Genomic DNA, 20011 nt, shown 5'->3' on the forward strand with positions numbered 1-20011 from the left:
GTCTTTAGTTTTGAAATCACATAATCTGAATAGACATGTAAAAAACTGTGGTACTAAACAATAAGATGGAATATCATTATGAAAAATGCCTGCATTGCATTTGTTCATTCAGAATTCAGTGACAGCCCATCAGCCGAATAAAACATACGCTTTACATAGATGTATATGGGGATAGATAGACAGATTAGATAGACAGAAATAGATGACTTTACGTTTGAAATTCAATAGTTAGATGAACTGAAAATGACTCTGAAACTATCATAAATAAGATTTCATATTTCTTTTGCTGTATAAAATTGTCCCTTCAGTGTCTGTCATTGTTAATTATGTGCAAAATAGTTTTCCCTTAAAGGAGATGTAGAAAAACAAAAGTAACTGCCAGATTATATAAAAATATTAAATAGCGCAAAGATATAGGACACAATCCCAAGGAAAATAACACCTGAGAGATCTGTGGTTAAAAGACTTATGCACTGAAAGGCAAGAAAACAAAACACACAAAAAACAAAAAAAACTTTTTTTGGTTACACATTCATTCAGCGATATTTTTGAAAACCGGTAGTAATAACTAGCCTTAGTGCCCATTTCCAGATCACCTAAGGGCTGAGATTTGTAAGAAATACATTAAATGCATCCCACCTGGCTTGGCAGCATGAAGGTATGGGTGAGAGGCCAGGGGGCACCTGGCTGACTGTCTGATGTGACCATACATTCCCGGGGGCCTTGGACTGTGGGGCTCCTGTTCTCTTCCTGTTTGTTGGTGGGGTATTGATTCAAAGAAGGCCAGGCAATAGCGCTGGCCAGCATACCCTCTCTCCTTTCTCCAGACATCCTAGTGGACACAGCTCTATAAAGAGGCTTCCCAGGCTTTCTGCAGCTCTGCTCAGAGAACTTCGCAAGGGGAGGGAAAGGCTCAGCGTACCTTCTACTGAATGGAGGTCATATTCTGTCAGGCAAATGAGAGGTGAGCTGACTGAATAACTTTCTGACTTACCACTGCCCCTTTTAACAAAGGGGGAGAAAAAGCAGAGAAACAGATGTTTCAAATTTAAATATTAAAACACAGATTATTGTCTGGACTCCATATAAATATAATCATGCTGCCAGGTCCAAACATGTGACACATCAATTACAAAAAGAAAAAAAACCCCAAAAGCCCAAATTAAGGAAAACCAATTAAGTCTTGATAGAATTATTCATATATTGAGTAAAACTGAATAGCTGGATCTTAAAATGATTACTAAATAAACGATAATAATAACAGTTAATGATATTTTCTACAGAACCAAACATTGTAATTTGTCTTTATAAATCATGGCTATTACACTTCTATACAACAATGGTCATTGTGGTGATCCCATTTCACCAAAAAGTAAAAAGTTTACTCGTGGTCTGTATAAAATAATAAATAAAAGGCATATCTTTACCTCCAAACAGGAAATGTACAAGATTAAAAAAAATTTTCACTTACATTGAAGAAACTCGACAGAAAAACTTTTCAGTCTTATAATTAATTTCATTTCTGTACAAGTATATTAAAATATATGCATATATTACATACATCAACAAATGTTAACTCAGAGGCAATGACGTGAAACACACTCTGAATGAAATTTAAATGCAGTATTTCTTAGAACTGAGAAACCAAGTGTTTTCTCAAGTAAATCCTTTGATGACTTATAATGGTGCACGGAATCTAAAGTGACATTTTAAACGAAGTGCTAAAGAGAATGAGTTCAAGATGGTTTGCGCCTTATAAATAATTCAAATTTCTGAATGTGTAAAGGAGATTATATCCTTAAAGATACAAAGGAACATAAATATACAAGACTCCATCCCTAGTAATCATAATGATACTATTAAATGTTTAAAATAGGACTGACCTTAAAATTATTTTATAAACATTTATACAGGCATCTACTTACACAAGTTCTTAGTTACTGCAATAGTTTTAAAGTAAATTTTGATAAACTGCTTTGTAAAAGAATAGAAGATAATATATATCTTCATTACCTGAATCTTCTGACTTTTATCTTTTGACGGTTTCAGCAATACATTTATCTGATGGTAAAAAGCTGTAACAATCCATATCACCACCGAATAAAAAAAGCACTAAATGGTGAAATAAGATTTAAGTTCCCAAGAAATTAAAAATTAGACATCACTTTAAAAAATTGTGATAGATCTTGAGGTGTTTAATTTTTAAACTTGAAATAATTATAGATTCGCAAGAAGTTTCAAAGAGAGTACAGAGAGGACTCTTGTACCCCTTTATTCAGTTTGCCTCGATGGTTACATTTTATAAAATTATAGTATAATATCAAAACCAGAAATTCATTATTGGTACACATATGAAGATTCACACATGTAAATAACCACCTTTCATCACCACAAAGCTCTTCCTATTGCTACCCTTTATAGTTACACCCACTCTCAGGAGAGAGGTGACCACCTTCCTTAAACCCTGGCAACCACTAAGTTGTTCTTCATTTCTATAATTTTGTCATTTGAGAATGTTGGATAAATGGAATTATATAGTATGCGACCTTTTAAAATTGGTCTTTTTTTCACTAAGCTTAATGCACTTGAGATCCATCCAAGTTGCTGTGTGTATTAATAATTATTTAATTTTACTGCTGAGTGGCAGTCCATGGTATGGATGTATCTATCGGAGTTTGTTTATCCATGGACCTATTAAGAGACATTTTGGTTGTTTCCAATTTTTGCACTATTAAAAAATAAAGCTGCTATGTACAGGTTTCTGTGTGGGTCTGAGGTGATTTGAGAATATTTCTAAAATGCATTATGAAGTAAAAAAAAAAAAAAAAAGAACATACCAAATAGGATATATATTAAGCTCCCATCCACGCGCAAAGTGTACTACTAATGATAACACAGACGTGGACAGGGAAGGCTGGAGATATTTGGATAGTTTTTCCAAGACTAGCACTTTTTAAACAAATTTATCAGTTTGGCACCGATTTTTCTAATTTTATGTTTCTTACTTTTTTTTCTTTATCATCCCCTAGGGAGACATTATAGATTTTTTTTTTCCTAATTGTCCCCTTCCTCCATGGCCATTTTAATATCACAGATATGCTGGATACCTGTTTATGTACTCTGTATATATCTGTGCTTTATGCATAAAAAGAGTACTTTAAAAAAAAAAGAGTACTTTTTTTTTTCCCACCATAAGAAACACTATTCATGCTTTGACGATCATATCAATGCCCAGCTGAGAATACATAGTCCATAGTCGTGAAAACACAAGAGTGAAAATAGTGTGGCATGCATGACTTGAGAGAAGTGGCAGATAGCCAATGGCTGACATCTTTGTAAAATGTTTGGTACCTTTCCAAACAATGGCATCGAGTTGTCCCCCAGGACTGTCCTCCTATGTTAGAACTTGGCTCCTTCTGTGTGTATGTGTGTGTGTGTGTGTGTGTGTGTGTGTATGTGTATAAGCCTTTGCAAATGTGTACTGTATATATGTATTCAGGGGTATACAGAAGAACAATGTTGAAAGGAAACATAAGAAATCAATAACCAAGAATGGGAATGGGAATCTCAGAGGGAAAAACGAATATATATCTTTTATTAAACACTTCCTTTAATTTCAGTTTTTCTTTTTAATACAATATACATGTACATTTGTCATTTGGTGTCTGTGGGAGATTGGTTCCAGGACCCAAATCCGTGGATGCTCAAGTCCCACAGCTGGCCCTCTGCATCTGTGAGTTCCACACCCAGGGGTTCAACCAACCATGGATTGCGTATGGTTGACCCTTAAACAACACGGGTTTGAACTACGTGGGTCCAGTTATATGCAGATATTTAGAAATGTGTGGATCCACTTACATGCAGATTTTTAAAATACCCATGCATAAGTGGACCTGCACAGTTCAAACACGTGTTGTTCAAGGGTCAACCATATTACTTTTTAAATGGAGACAGTATAAACATTATTGGGTAAAAGCCCAAATTCTATTATGTATAGCAGCCGTTTATTAATCCAACAACTGATATGTAAGTCCATGCAAGAGACATTTACAAAATAAAACAAAACTCTGAGTAATCGTTCAAGACATTTATGCCTTTACTATCCAGTGCATAAGGTCTGTCATTGAGCCTTCCTCATTGCAGACAAACACAACCCAGTGTGTTCCGGCTTTTACACTGCAATATGTCCTCTGGGCGCAAATTCAGGGATCTAGACAGGAGTGCTTTATACTACTATACATATAGCCTATAGTATAAAATTTACAGTGGCTTCTGAACTATTTAAGAATTATTCTTAGACAAAAAATATGGGTTAAATAATACTGTTCTCTTCCAGTATTGTCTAAACAGTTCTCTAAAACCGGCTATTATTTTAAGAATCCCCTGACAACATCTATAAAAAATAAATACAGCCAATCCCAAATTCATTTGATTCTCCCAAAGTTAAAAAGATAAAGTCAATTCAAAAACAGTGCTAAAATGAATGCATTGTGAGTGAAATGACTTACTTATATACTGTGGAAGGTACTGGATTGGCCAAAAAATTCGTTTGGGTTATTGATGGTATGGAAAAACCCAAACAAACTTTTTGCCAACCCAATATATTGCACAATAACTTTTATTCTTAAAATATCTCTTATTTAGGGCTTCCCTGGTGGCGCAGTGGTTGGGGGTCCGCCTGCCGATGCAGGGAACGCGGGTTCGGGCCCCGGTCCGGGAAGATCCCACATGCCGCGGAGCGGCTGGGCCTGTGAGCCATGGCCGCTGAGCCTGCGCGTCCGGAGCCTGTGCTCCGCAACGGGAGAGGCCACAACAGTGAGAGGCCCGCGTACCGAAAAAAAAAAAATCTCTTATTTAAATCATACCCAGTGAGCCCACATTTGCTCACTCTTGCTGTGTTAAGCTTTGCTGAGCAGATGGAAGAACTCCACGAAGAGCAGAGTGGTGAGGCAGGAACAGGCTCAAAGCCACCCGGTGGAAGTGAGCAGACTGATGTTGAGTGAAGGTGTCAGGACATATGGCAAAATAGCGGGAGCTTCCTCACCCCTCACTGCTGCTTCTAACACTGTTGTTCCCTAGGGCCAGGCACAATGCCACATGTTCGCCTTTACTTCTGCTCCTACTCTGAGTATACTCCGGGGCACACTGAAGGATCTTCAGTAAATGTTAATATAACTGATGGTTTTTGCCATCATCATTTTTTGCGATCCTCAGCTGCTTTAACTGCTATAAGGAGGCTACCAAGGTTTTTGAGAGAACTCTAGCTCATTTATAATATAGCTAAGAAACCCAAATTTAGAGAATTAACTGGCTGCTTAACTAATTGTCCAATAAATTGTGCTGAAGGAGACAGGGCACAAGAATTTTTTATACTCCACAGTTAATCACTGTCAACCCCTCATTGTCTTGGAGCTGAAGAAAGTCTTACGTATGTGGGGCTGGGCATTGGTAACAATGAGAAATAAGAAAAGAACTAAGACTTGTAGCTTTTACTAATGTTTCCAACTTTACATGAAACAAAAAGCCACTTTAACGACATTGTGATTCCTCATCAACGTGGATTTACGTTTGATTACCCAGCGTGCAGGAAAGTCCCACTATTTAGTGACCTAAAGTCTGTATAATTTTGGACATTTAAAGTTTGTGAGTCTGTTACTAAAATTATCCCATTTACTATATAAACATCTGTTTTAATATATCAAAAAAAATCAAAAGTGACTTACATTTGCTGAAAGTTGAGATGTGAGAGTGGCAACTTTTTCTTGTGATGCAACAAGCTCTCTCCGTAGTTTATGGATTTGCTGAATGTAATTAAAATAAATCAAATCAATATGCTAGTAGATTTTAACTTAAAACTAAGAATTCAATCCAAAAAAGCCAATACTATAATTAGCTCATCCTACCCCCAGTAAATATACATATATATATTTTCTGGGTCTTTTTATTTTTCTATCCATTTTTTGATATGTTTATTTTTATTTCCTATACTTTGGCAACTTCTCAGAAGCTGTAGAATATCCTGCAGTCACTGAAAGTTGGCTCCAATTCAACATTTAATGATTCCATATTTGAAAATAATTTTATTGGCTGGAGTTTTAATTCCTAACACTTAGAGAAGCCTTCCCAAGTCTTTGTTATAATGTCCTTTATTCAGTGAGTTACTATGAGCTCTGGGCAGAAATGCTGTTATAGATTATCCATAGTTTCAAAGGGGAAAAATCAGTAATACTGTAAAAATGGCTAGATAAACCACCAACATAAATATGCTAAAATGTTTTCCTGTTTGGTTAGGTCCACACTCAAATAAAAGTGAACCAGAAAAAGATGAGAGTATATATATCATACTTAAAATTTTAATTTAAGCACTTTCCACAGTTTAATCTTCATGTTTCATGTTTCCATGAAATATAGACAGTGATTAGTAAGGTTAAGATATTTATAAGCAACTGAGACTAAGTCTACAAGTATACTTCTGGTCTCAAGGGATTTTAGTTACTTAGGTGCCAAACATTCTACACTGATGATTCTCATTTATTCAAAAACAAGTCTTCTATTGTTGTAGTTAGACTTTCAAAACACTACCTTAGTTTGAAAGAGCATTCTTGACACAGTTCATTAACTGTCTTTTTTTTTCCTACCCATTAAATTTTTGTGGAGAAGAAATGGTGGTAAATACTGAAAAAACTCTAAAGAAGAACTAAACTTTAAACTGGAATTAGAGACGGGACATTTACATAATTTTAGTAAATGTGATTCCATTTGGCTCCTGTCCTTTAAAAAAAGAGATACACCCAGACCCAAAGAGCATTTGAGCTGCATTCAAATGATGACGACTGCAAATGGTTCCAGAAAGCAGAGAACATCTATTTTATTCTTAAAACAATACAAATTCAAAGAGGCTTTCTCAAATTAAGAGTCTCTATTACATGATCAGATTTCCTTTAAAATAGAATCTAGGAAACCTTAAAGTAATATAAATCATTAAAAAAGAACCATAACCTACTATGGGGCATAAATAATTAAAGGAGAGGTGGATAACTACTAATACGGCAAACAGATGTGGTATTTCTATGCCTTAGTAGCTATACGTATTGCGGTCGATGGTAGAATTTTGCCATGTCCGTGAGATGTAAATAGTTTAGGTTTTTCAAAACCGTATTTACTCTTTGGTCTAGCAATTATAAAGATAAAACTGATATAATTTATACTTTTTCAATTTTTAAAAATACAGCACAAATTTTACTTTAAAAGGCTAATAAAATAAAACTTCAAAGGGAAGAGTTCCTTTGCAGAGGCTGTTACCAATGCATTTTTCTTTGCTCATGGTAAAACCAATCAAATAGTCATTAGCACACCTTGAATAAAGGCCTAATTAAAGTCTCCCTGCTCTCCTTGGCCAGGACAACTCTTATACAAAGGGAAAGAAAAATAATGTTCTCTCCAGGCTGCAATCTGATTTGTACATGATTGCAATGAAATATTTGTGAAATGTACGTGATTAGAACAATATACTACAGTATACATCAAGTGATTAGAAGCAGCAAAGTCCTGGCACCAAATAATAGATGGGTTGGGATACTGGTAAATTGTGTTGTGGCGGTCTAGTGCCTCAAATTCAATACTTGCCTTAATCCTATGCACTTAGTCTAACAGGCAGTGGGGGAAGGGACTATAATATAATAGACCACACATTCATTCATTCATCCATCAAAGATTTGTAAGTGCTTACTACTAGAGACAACTTATTAGATGTTGAGTTAAGACTCCAAGCTAGAACATGAGAAAAGAGTTTGCTTCTAAAAACTTCATTTCATTTTCTTTTAAGAGGAAATATCCAAGACCATTTATCACTAGCTGGGTCACTTCTATTAGCAGTGTTGGAGAGTTATGGGTTGTATCATAGAGCCCTCTAGTGGTCGAAATACTCATTTCATCATAAATGTAAACGAAAACAGTCAAATGTAAAAATGCTACAAGGTTTTTACCTCTGAATGAGCCTTTTCTTCAGCCTGTAAAAGAAAAAAAGGAAAAAGAATTTAACTATAAATAATTAGTGTCAATTCATTCTACAAGTATAAAAGAATAAAATAATTATACTGTGTATTTAAAATGTTATTTTGGTCTAACATAAGAACATGGTAAAATATATATTATTAAATTAAAACAGTAAAAACAGGAACCTGTAGGATTGCAAATGAATATTTCGTTATATATAAACCTAACGGTATTTTAAAAATATCAGTTATTTGATTTATGGATATGTACTATGTCTTGAAAGCAAAGGATAGAATTAAAAAATGGTGTTACCCTAAGATCCAGACCATAAACAACAAAAAGGTATAAAATTAAACTTTAAAAAATATGAGTGCAGAAAAAAATAATAGAGTAGATCTTTTTTTCATACAGATTTTAGGAAATTTATACTCTATGAAATTACAGAGATTTTTAGCCAAGACCTAGGAGTCGGAGTTTTATTCTGTGATATATAGATAATAAAGAATGCCAAATAAGACTAGAGGAAAAATATTGACCTATACTGACAACCACAGAAAATCTGCTGATTAGTTTCTATTTTATTTGCTTTTCTTAATGATCATTAAATAAGTTTATTGGGCTCCAAGTCAGCAAAACATTAAAACCCCCAGTGGTAAGGCAGTGATAAAAGTGGCTGACAAACATCGGCTCCACAGATAATGGAAATGAGCACTGCTGTAGGACCTTGAGGGGTGTTTTGGCCTCAGCTGTAGAAAACTCCTAGCTCTGTTTTTCTTCTTCACGTTGGGCTGCAAAATGCCAGAAAATGAATTATGTGCGCCATTGTATTTGGGAAGCTCCCTCATTCTGGAAAAAGCTGGAGAATGCATAATATTGCTGAACATTACAAGTCTGTTCATTGCCTTGAGCAGATCCAAAGCTGAAAAACAATCTCCTATCTCCTATCTCTCCTTTTGAGACATTTCCTGATTAACTGACACAGAAGTACCTAAACCATTTTTTATCTCTTCTTTTCCTCCAGAAAACATAAACTAAAACAAAGTAAAATAACTCTCAGGATATTTTTTATACATAAGCATCTCTTTTAAACTGGATTTTTTTCTATCTTATATTTTTATTCTTAAAAAATATGTAGTTATTAATATAGTGGTTAAATGAAGAGTGGTTAACTAGTAGAATCCTAATAGCCTTTATAAGAAAACTGTTTTAAAAACAAATTCTGACATAAAGCTTTAATGTTTTATATCTCAACTTTTTAAAGTGAAGATTCAATATTTTTAAGTTATAATAATTTCAATGTTTCATATAAAGTTTGATTTTTGAATCAGACAGAATGAAGGAATTTTAAGATAAAAATTTCATGGATCAAAAGCTGGAGGTTGTTTGCCTTGAGACATACGGTACGATTAACTTTGACTATTTGGTTTCCCTGGTATTTTGCATATTTACTGCCAGTTTATTCTGTCCAAATCCTGCTTCTAGGCTTGCTAGGATTATACAGAACTGATACTCAGTAAGTAACTTGCATATTGAAAAGAGCATTGTATGCTATTTAAAAAAAATAGTCAAGAAAGACAGTCATCACATTTTTTCATTAAAAAAGCCCTGAATAAGTTACACTAGTTACGTGCATAACCATCACATATTAATTCTATATATACTGTACAGAATGACTTTCTCTTTGCTAACTTTTCAGAACTAACTTTTTCTTTAATCTTTGCCTTCTTTCATATCCTGTGGTTAGCAATACTGGGTAGGTGTTACCATAAAGTTGAAGCAATGAGCCAGAATATTAATATTTCTTTCAGTGGGTTAGGCATGGATTGATGACATTATGATGGAATATGATTACTTGCCATTTTTAAATGATGGTTTTGAAGCTGGCCCAATGTCCTCAAGGGTGGTAAACAATATAAAACACCTTGCCTAAATAAAAATATATTAGATGATTCTTTATTCTGTAAGCCATTACTTGGCCATTCATTCATCCTTTCAAACTTACGAATCAAAAAATGTTTACTTTAGTATTAGCTATGTGTTAGGAAATATGCTGAAGGGCTCCACAATAAACTAACATAGCCCTCGTTCGCTCTTATTAAATCAATACAAATTAGATTCCAAGTACAAAACGGGTTCAATACAATTTTTAATATACAGCCACTCAGAAAACATCTATTGCAAGGATCAAAATTTTAAATGTTTAACAGGACTAGACATACAAAGAATAAAAAGAGCCCTGGGTATTAAAACAAAATCACACAGCCTTCCTAGGTTAGCTGTTTTCCCCACTTTTCATACAGGTATGGATACTGAGGAGTATTTCTTTCCTGCAATAAACGCAACAGCACAATAATAACTAACAGTGCAAACTCAGCTTCAGTGTCAGGAAGAGAATTGGTGGAGGCTGGGTCTTGCCTGAATTCACATGCCAACATCGAAAAGGGGCGATGCTGTAAACCTGGAGGAATTTCATTTCCGTGTTGCTAGATATTCCGATTACTTTCAAAAGGAACTGAGAAATTTGAATTTTTAGGTAAAACTCCATATTTTTTCAGCGTTGGCTTAGATTTAAGAACAAACACACAAACTCAAAGTTTGCCAAAGGTAACAGCTTGGCAGGTCAGATTGGCTCTGTGATTTCCAACCAGTGTGTAATCTCCCTGGATCTTTCTGCTCAAAAATTCTGTAAGATGATTTACTCAGCTTTATAACAAGGTACTTTGGAAAATTTTACCGAATTATAATTGGTAGAGACTTCAAGAGTTATATGTGAAGAAACAATCCTTTCAATTGGATTTATTATATTGTAATTTGACAGGTAAATGTTCTTTACAACAAGTCATCTTTGTTAGTTTTTTTTTTTATTTTTATTTTTTTGCGGTACGCAAGTCTCTCACTGTTGTGGCCTCTCCCGTCGCAGAACACAGGCTCTGGACGCGCAGGCTCAGCGGCCATGGCTCACGGGCCCAGCCGCTCCGCGGCATGTGGGATCTTCCCGGACCGGGGCACGAACCCGTGTGCCCTGCATCGGCAGGCGGACTCCCAACCACTGCGCCACCAGGGAAGCCCTAGTTTAATATTTTTAATCAAAACATATACTTCTATTAGTTGCATAAATGATGGTGTTAAAGACTGTTTATATTCATGGTTAGGAAGAGCAGTATATTGCCTCATAATAGCAAATAGTGTCTAGTAGTCTTTTAAAAAAATAATAATCTTTTTCCCCTAAACACTTTAATTTTCTTTTTTTTTTCCACACCGCGTGGCTTGCGGGATTTTAGTTCCCCAACCAGGGATTGAACCCAGGCCTCTGGCGGTGGAAGGGCGGAGTCCTAACCACTGGACCGCCGGCAAGTTCCCTAATTATTTTATGAAGGGATATCATGCACAACTGTGTTACTTGCACATGGCATAACTTCAAAAGGCGCAAATCACAAAGACTATGATATAAATGGTGCTCCCATGCAGTTTATAGTTTTCTGTAATTTATGGTATGTAATGAACCTTATCTTCTCTAACTATTGCAGAAATCCCTTGGGACAGATGGGCTCGATCTGGCTGCTGTTTGCCAACTTTACGTTGCAGGTACAGTCCAAAGAAATTTAGCAACTTGCCTGATGTCACACAATAACTCCTGATAGAGTCAGGCAAAAATGTAAATCAACTGATCCTTCATCCTGAGTCCTTAAGGAGGCATGAAGAAAAATGATAAATTGACTTTTCACTTCATAGTTTGAAAAGCACTTTCACAGATATCTTTTCATTGCCAATTAACTATCAGTGCATGATAATGGGGGACTGGAGACAGAAATGACTCCTCTATCACCTGCGATTTTTCTCTTTATTACTCCTCCACATATGCATTTATTTTAATTGTCTTACTACAGGCTGTCAGTTCAATTATATAATTTCCATCATTTCCAATAGAACTATTTAAATTTCTTAATTTCCTAATAATATCACCTTCTCATGTGATTTGATCACCTAATCCATTCTTTTCACACTTAACATGAGGGTCTATTTCATCACATAAATATGTGTGTATAGTTTCTTTATTTTCATCTCTGTGCCTATTTCATATTTTACTCTTAATACTTCTCATTTATACTTTCTAATTTATCCTTATTATTTTGACATCAGCTCCTATAAATCTATAATCTTTTAAATGTACCTCCTTTGTTCCCTGTAAACCTGTAATATCTAGTATAGCAGCCACAAGGCACGTGTCTATATAAATTCAAATTACTTAAAATAAAAGATGCACTTCCTTTGTCATACCACACACAATTCAAATACTCAATAGCCACATGTGACTAGTGGTTACTGTATAATCTAGTACAGGTATAGAATAATTTTATTATCACAGAAAGGTCTGTTAGACTCTTGTATACTAATTAGCCATCTGTTTTTCCTCAACCCATGCTCTTTTTCTTCTTGAGTTTTTCTCAGGCTTCATGAAGGTACTGTCTTATCCAAATATTGTTTTTTATATATTTAAAATATGACTGTAATGATGCTGCATCTTTTAATGTTATATAGAGACTTCAATTGCAAGGGTTTAAGTCAGAATATATCTCCCGTCAAGCAGTGGCATTGGCCCAATGGGAGGAACACGACATATTTCTTTGTGTTTTTTCCGATACATTTTTACATTTCTCACTTCTTTATCCGTTTGCCTAAAACAGCAGATTTATCTAAATGCTAACAGTGATTTCATTACTCATAGAATCGATTGGCAATGTTAATCATTAAAAGGAGAAATGATAAGAAAAATATTGCCTCTGCCAATGAGAGTCTGCTCTTGAGTAACACTTTAAAGCAATAAATATAAAAAGAGGGCCATAACATTTGAACTTAATGAAAACGAATGAAAAAATTAGTATTGCCCTTAATGCTTAATTATTCAGTGACAGCTGAGGCTTTGAACTTTTCATGAACCTTTCGATACAGGATTAGGGATTATTCATAGTGCTCAAGACTCAGTGAGATTCATAAACTAAAATATACCCCGCTCTAACCTAGGATGAAGGAAACTTTTCGTAAAACGTAACTGCCTGTAGACTTTTTGAAAATGATGAAATTTTAATAAGTGGACAGAAAACTCATCTTGGCAAAAACAAAATATAATTTCACACATTGGGAAAATACGCTGATACACTGGCATTTCTCTCTTAAGAAATGAAGTTCTTAAAATCACACTCTTTCAGAAGATACAGTTTAAAAAGTCACCAAGGCTTTTACGCTTTTACCCTTTGGTGAGATCTTCTCAAAAAATGAACTTATGAAAGAAAATGGAGAAGATACCATAGAACAATTACCAGTCATGGCTCAGGGAACTGAACAAGGAAAAGGGGTCAGTGTTATAAGATTATGGTGGATCACCATACATGGTTTCCGGGATTCCGAGTCACAGCCCATCGGGTTTTATGAGATTCAGTTTTCTATCCACTCGTTGATTACAATGAATACATAAAAGTCAAGTGGAAGCACATACAAACGAGCCATAGAAGGGCTGGGAGAGCACCCACCACCTTATCAGTATGCAGGAGCTTAGAGTACACCCTTACTTAATTGCGCGGCTTTTGTGTAAATGCCAACCTATTTAACCATTTGTGTGCTTGGCAAAGGCAAAAGCGTTTTCTTAACAGTCAACACTTACCGTAGAGTAAAGAGAAGAAGTGCTGGAGACCAGTGATAATGAAGAGCCATGAACTGAAGAAAGCAAAAAAGAACAAGAGGTGAAGTAATGAAGTCTGCTCAGAACCACCAGACCTTTACTGAAAAGTGAAGAATAGGTGATTAAGGAAATAAAAATAACATAAGAATCTGAGAACAAGTCTGCTGTCATTTTTTAGAGATCGAAAATGTTGAGCCATGGAAAGGTCCCTAAAGTACCTCCTCCACCACATTACAGAGAAGAACTGACAAGTGCAAGCCCTTCTAGCATGCTTTGCACGTATTGAAAACTAGAGTAAACTCCCACATAATAAATAATCCGAAAATCATGGACACCTAAAGTTGCCATGAAAGTTTAAACTTTAAAAAAACTTTATGTATTTTATTTAATTTCATTTTTATACAACAAAGATCCATTTTCAATTTTTTTCTCCATAAACTTTCAGGGAAACAAGCTCTTCCAACATTATCTGTGATGAGCTGACTATACCCATTCTAATGGAGAAGTATGGTTTCCTTCATAATTTTAGTAACAGAAAGTACTTCTTATTTCAAGGTGGTGTCTCATTGAAATTACGGATGGAAATTGCATACTGTCTTTTAGGTAGGTACATCAAAATACCAATCTTAAACAATTAACAGAATGATTTATATTTCTGCAAGTTCAATGTACAATATTAAGCCCAAAAGGTGGATAAAATTGTGCTTAATTATATTTGTAGAAAAGTTCTTCTTCTTTTCATTGTGGGATAATATAAGGTTATTTCTGCTTATTCATTAGTCAAATGCACACAATGTGACAGGCCCTTGCTAGATGCTGGGACTGTAAAATTGAATGCCACAATCCTAGGAGCCCAAAAAGAAGTAGAAAGATACGTAACTAAAAAGATAATCACAACAGGGTCATATAAATACTATTAAGAGCAATGTTCTGGGTACTACAAAAGCACCTGGGGGTGCTCACAACCTGGTCTGGAGAGGACCAGGAAAACTGTGTAGGATAGAGGCAGTTGGGATGAAAATAAAGGGATGAATTTGAGAGACACCAGGAAGAACCTCTTTAAAACTGATGTGGGTCAAAAGCGGAATAAAGGACGACTCCCAGAGTCCTAGATTGAGCAAATCACTCTGTGAGGTGTGAAAAATGCTAGTCATCTTTAAACAAAAGCACATTCTTTCAACTTCTAATAACACTGGTGTGGACTTAGACTGTTAGCATGGTACACCAGTAGGAAGGTGGACGATGAATCAGGAGATCCCATTTTTAGCCTTTTTCTGCTGCTTAGGTCTATAACCTTAAAGTTTGTGGCTCAGTTTCCTCATCTTTCACCGTGAGCACCGGGCAGGGAATCAATAAAGTCCCTTACAATTCCTGTCCAACAAGTCCTTGATTTTAGAGCATAATTTAAGAATTATAATAATTCAGTATTCAATGTATAGACATCAAAAAGCCATCTCGCCCACTGGGGCTGGCTTTCAACAGTTCAGATTATTTAATTCTCATACATGGAAGGCCAGAATTTCCCAGCATATAAAGAGCATTTGCGCTGTCAGTGAGGCACCCTAGAAAGCCATCAGTATGCTTAGCAAATCATTTTTCCAGTATATAAGAGGCCTGTCTGTGAAGAGAGTGATAGAACCATTTCAGAAAGGTGATGACTTTACATTTCAGATTAATTACATTTTGTCTACACTTGAAGCAATCAGCAGACCCTCAGGGTAGAATTCACTACCTGTCATGGTGAATTCAGTGGTTTGGTTAATATCCCAAAAGGCAGTGGCAACTAGGGTCAACTGATTTAGTACCAACGTATTAAGTAAATGTACAGCGGTGACCTGAAGACCAGGAGTCAATTTCACAGCTACCTCAATTACAGTCAGAAGATACTTTAAATAGGAAGCTAGGAAGGGGAAAGAGAAGGGAACAGAACTATTCTTGACTCTGTTTTCATCCTTAGAAATTACGCATACAGAAATCAGGACTAATAAAGTTACAAAACTAGCTCATGTTCATACCACAGATAAATGGATGACCAGAGGTTTAAACCCTTGGTATGCTTCAAGATCTAGAGTCCCTTTTTTATACAGACTTACTAAGGACTAGGAGAGTAGGGCTGATTACACGTCTGATTTTATTCTAATCTATTTGAACTTCTGTGTTTACCTTTATTTTATCCTTAGCTGATATGCTTTATAATATGTGTGCCACAATTTTCCTGTGTGGGTACTTAAAAATCATTCATTAAATCAAAGAAGAAAATCTCTCAAATGTTATCATCAAGTTTGACATTTGAGGTTATACAGTTTAGAAAATTACACACATTTGAAAATCAATTAAGCCTCCTGAGTTTTTCAAAGAGTTTTTGTTATAAAGTATTCATGTAGAACTTTACAACTACAAAGACATTTATTAGGTCCGGTGAGAATCTTAATGTAATGGATAAGGAAATGTAACTTATAAAGCAAAAAGCAGGCACAATATGAATTCTAAAATAATATGATAATAAAAACTAACACCAGGGGGAGTTTCTGAGAATAAAAGTCGGCAGCATGTGGTTGTTTCATAAGAGAATTTTTTCTGGTTTATGTATCTTTTATGGTTTTTAAACTGAGGTGTCAAACAAAACAGTCACTTGGATATTTGGCACACCAGGGTAAATAGTCTCTAAAATTACACAGATTTCTGTATGAGAACACCAGACTTACTCTGAACTGCTCTATAGCCAAGTATTAATCGAAACAATTTCTGGCATATTTTCAAATACAGAAAGAAACAGAAGCTAATGCAGACTAAAATTTCTTCAAGCTTCAGGGCTGCCAAGTGAGAGTTATACGTATTTACTTTGTTGAGGGAATCTTTGTCATGTGAGTGATGTGATAGGTTTCATATCTGAGTTAACTAAAGTAACTTCATCTTTATTTCCCCCCATGCCTACCTTCTTCCATGCTGTCCCTGAATGAGCCTGAATGGCTGATGGCCCGTGGCCTCTCCTCCAGAGATGTGGCACTCCCACAAAGCTGGGAGTCGTCGTAGAGATCGAAGGATGAGTCTTGGGCTGGGATGCTGTTTGAGCGCATCATGCTGGGCCCAGGAAGGTTAAATTGAGACAGATTTGTCGGGCTCACTGAAAAACAAAGCACACACAGCCTATTATTCTGGGATGTCTGCCTCTGAAATTTTCAATAGCAGTTACAGTGGAGTCCTCTTTTTTTCTAGCACTTTCATGGCAAGCAGTATGTCACTTTTTAAAGCAGTATTAAACAAAACCATCGAGTCACCTCTACTGTTTTTTGCTAGAAATAACATGGTATTTCCTGCTGCCCATTATGAAGAAAAGATTGTGTTCCTAGAAGCTGCACATTTCTTTTTAGAGAAAAATAGATCACTTTAATGGGGAAAGCAAAAATAGAAAAGAATATAAAATACAAGAAATTTAAATTTCCCAGGAAGAAACGTTTGAAGCTTCCAACCAAAGACTTTCAGTCATTTTGAGTTCTAAATTTTTGTCAGTTCATGATCAGTACCATCATCATTATTATCAAAGTTAGGTTATGATAGCGGCAAATAAAAATGAAATATAATCTAATGTACGTGGTATCCATAGCTCATCGTGAGGTTTATCACATAAAGCTACTTTCTACTGTGCCTAAGATGAGAATGTCACGTGAGACTGTCAAAAGTCATAAACTTGTTTTTCGAAAGCAGTACCTTAAGTCTGTAATTTGGAATATGAATTTATTACCTAGTGCTTATTGCCAAATAGTTCTAATGACACTCAACTTTTTAGGCCAACTGATAATCATCAATTTAAAGAAAGATGTGGTTGACTGAATATGCTATTTTTTTCTGTGACACAGAGACTACATTTCTTAATGTAATTACTGGATCTCAGAACAAACTAAAATAGGAGGAGTACATACTATGAGATAACTTAAGGAGATTATCTCCTATTTGCCAGGCACTATGCTGGATATTTTACAGGTATTAATGAATCAATACACAGAACAACTCTGATACAGCTAGCTATGAATTACAGTAAAAAAAGACCAAGAAAAGAAATAAAAAGCCTAAGAACTGTACCTATGTGTGCATATGTGACACATAATAAAGAAAGAAAGAAACGGGGGATTTGCAAAGTCCCCAATCCATTGGAAGGAGGGAAGAAAGGATGGAAAGAAGGAAAGAAAGAAAAGAAGAGAGAGCGAGAGAGTAAGAGAGAGAGATCTTTCAGGCACATTCCTTCAGTCAGCAGTGACAATCAATCTGATTGCTGAGGACAGCCAAAAGATACTCCAAAGGACATTCTAGACTTGAATGTTTATGTTTAAGGTACCTGGATTGGGGTAAATCAGACTCTTCTAGGTCCACAGTATGAATTGACTTTTTGCTAAATAAATGAAGTATTCAACGCAAAGAAGTACATCATTTTAATACATGTATATAGAGGTTAGAAAGACATTTCATTCATTGTTTGGCTTTGCATAATTCTTACAGAATGGTTGCAGAGATATCCAAGTAAGTATCCTTCTATAATTTTAAAACATAACACTTAGCTCATTCAAAGTGAAATAGTAATGAGGATTAGGGTAGATTTTAAAAGGAATAGTTTGTATTTATAAGCACTTCTGATAGCTTCTCCATTGGAACTATATTCATTTTATTTAAGAATGTTCAATTAAGTTAAAATCTATGACGGGTTTGCTTTTTTGTTATTGTGGTTGAATAGAGAGATAAATATGGCAAGATCCCTGGCTTCAAGAGTGACCTCTAGGGGAGGTGCCTGAAAGGTAGAGAAATTAATAACATAGAACAGACTGAGAAAAGTTATGCAATAGAAGACAAAAGTATGACAGACAGAGAATTTTTGTAATGGGACACAAATTAGTACAGGGCTTCTAGTGGTGGCTTTGCTTTCCATTTGCTTTAGGCAAACACCTCCATTTCTACCCTTCAGTTTCTTCATGAATTAAAAAATAAAAATGGCAGAATAAATGGCCTCTAAGACCCATTCAAAGCCAGGAGAAGACATGTAAACATTTCTAATAGGACAGATATAGGTGTGACTATGTATTAGGGAAAAGAGGACTACTGACTTTGTTTTAAGCTATATATCATACCAAAGCCACTGTTTTTATTAAATTATATGTTTATTTGTAATGATTTGAGGAGAATAGGAACTGACAGAAATATGGAGTGGGTTTTTAAATACCTCCAGGTTGCCCCCTGACTTTGCTGCCACATCTAGACACATCAGTTAGTGAGTTTATGATGTTGTTTTAATAAGAGTTGTCATATGTAACTTAATTTTAATTTATTTTGTGGAATTTGGGAATATAACTGGGAACTAGGTGGAGATTCAAGAAATGTTTATTTGATCATTTAAAGAACTTCAAAAGTGTGATATATCTAGATTTAGGTAGTTTCTGTCATTGGTGGGTTTAGAGGAGAAGCTAGAGCTGTCGTTAGAATTTACATAATAGATGCACGATTGAACCAGATGTAGGTCTCTTCCAACTCTGAGATTCTATTCTTCCATAAGTATAGAAGAAAGGGCTTAATTCTGAATGGCTTGAAGGGTGAATACGGAGAGGGGAGTAGAAGGACATTCGAGGTAGAGGGACCTTTGGGAGTAAAGCAAAGAAACTTCCTATACAAAGGGGTTTAAACATCACTCTGTATGCAGAAGGGTCCATCAAATATACAGAATTTGAAAGTGGCAGGTTGATAATAATGCTTCTACATGGTAACCCTTGAGGCAAGGTGAAAAATGAATCTGAGCAATTATCATCACTTGTGGGACTATGACAATGAGTCTCACTAGGTTATGGGATGCCTCACAAGGGCTGTGACCAATAGTAAATGAAACTGCACCCAATAATTTATTATTTTTTATATAAATATATTCTGTTATGCTTTCTTGGGTAGGAATGGTTTCTAACATAGCTATCATGCCAGAAACTATATACAAATCAGAGTTTACTTTGGCAGTAGCTCACAGTAGTCTACTAATAATGACATAATAGTAGTGATCTTAAATTTTAAATGTTTGTTATATATATGGATTTTTACAGTAGTATTTCTAAAAATTTTATGTATTAACATATGTTTAATGGGTAAGGATAAAAAAAACATGGATACTGCAACTCTTGAATGTTAGTAATAATCACTTATCTTATTGATCATTCAGAAAAAATAATGATCAAATTGAAAACAAGTGATGACCAAAGTAAAATGTAGGACAATGCTATCCATATTCAAATTAAAGAGCTATATTTGATATATTTTTAAAATTTAATAATAAAGTAACTCTTATTTATGACTGCATTTTAATAGTATCTA

At 35.2% G+C, this 20011-nt stretch overlaps 1 protein-coding gene across 7 annotated transcripts in view; it reads right to left on the reverse strand.

Moving 5' to 3' along the window:
• NAV3 (neuron navigator 3) overlaps positions 1 to 20011 on the reverse strand; it is an 835795-nt gene that overhangs the window by 59144 nt on the left and 756640 nt on the right. For all 7 annotated transcript variants that reach the window (XM_030866220.2, XM_060305657.1, XM_030866222.2 and 4 more), the window contains 4 exons: positions 16608 to 16796; positions 13655 to 13707; positions 7986 to 8009; positions 5724 to 5801 (listed from right to left, as the gene is read on the reverse strand). In XM_030866220.2, coding sequence (XP_030722080.1) covers positions 5724 to 5801; positions 7986 to 8009; positions 13655 to 13707; positions 16608 to 16796 — 344 coding nt within the window. The remainder of the gene's footprint in view (positions 1 to 5723; positions 5802 to 7985; positions 8010 to 13654; positions 13708 to 16607; positions 16797 to 20011) is intronic.

The sequence above is a fragment of the Globicephala melas genome, chromosome 10, assembly GCF_963455315.2.
Source record: "Globicephala melas chromosome 10, mGloMel1.2, whole genome shotgun sequence".
In the NCBI taxonomy this organism is placed as follows: Eukaryota; Metazoa; Chordata; class Mammalia; order Artiodactyla; family Delphinidae; genus Globicephala; species Globicephala melas.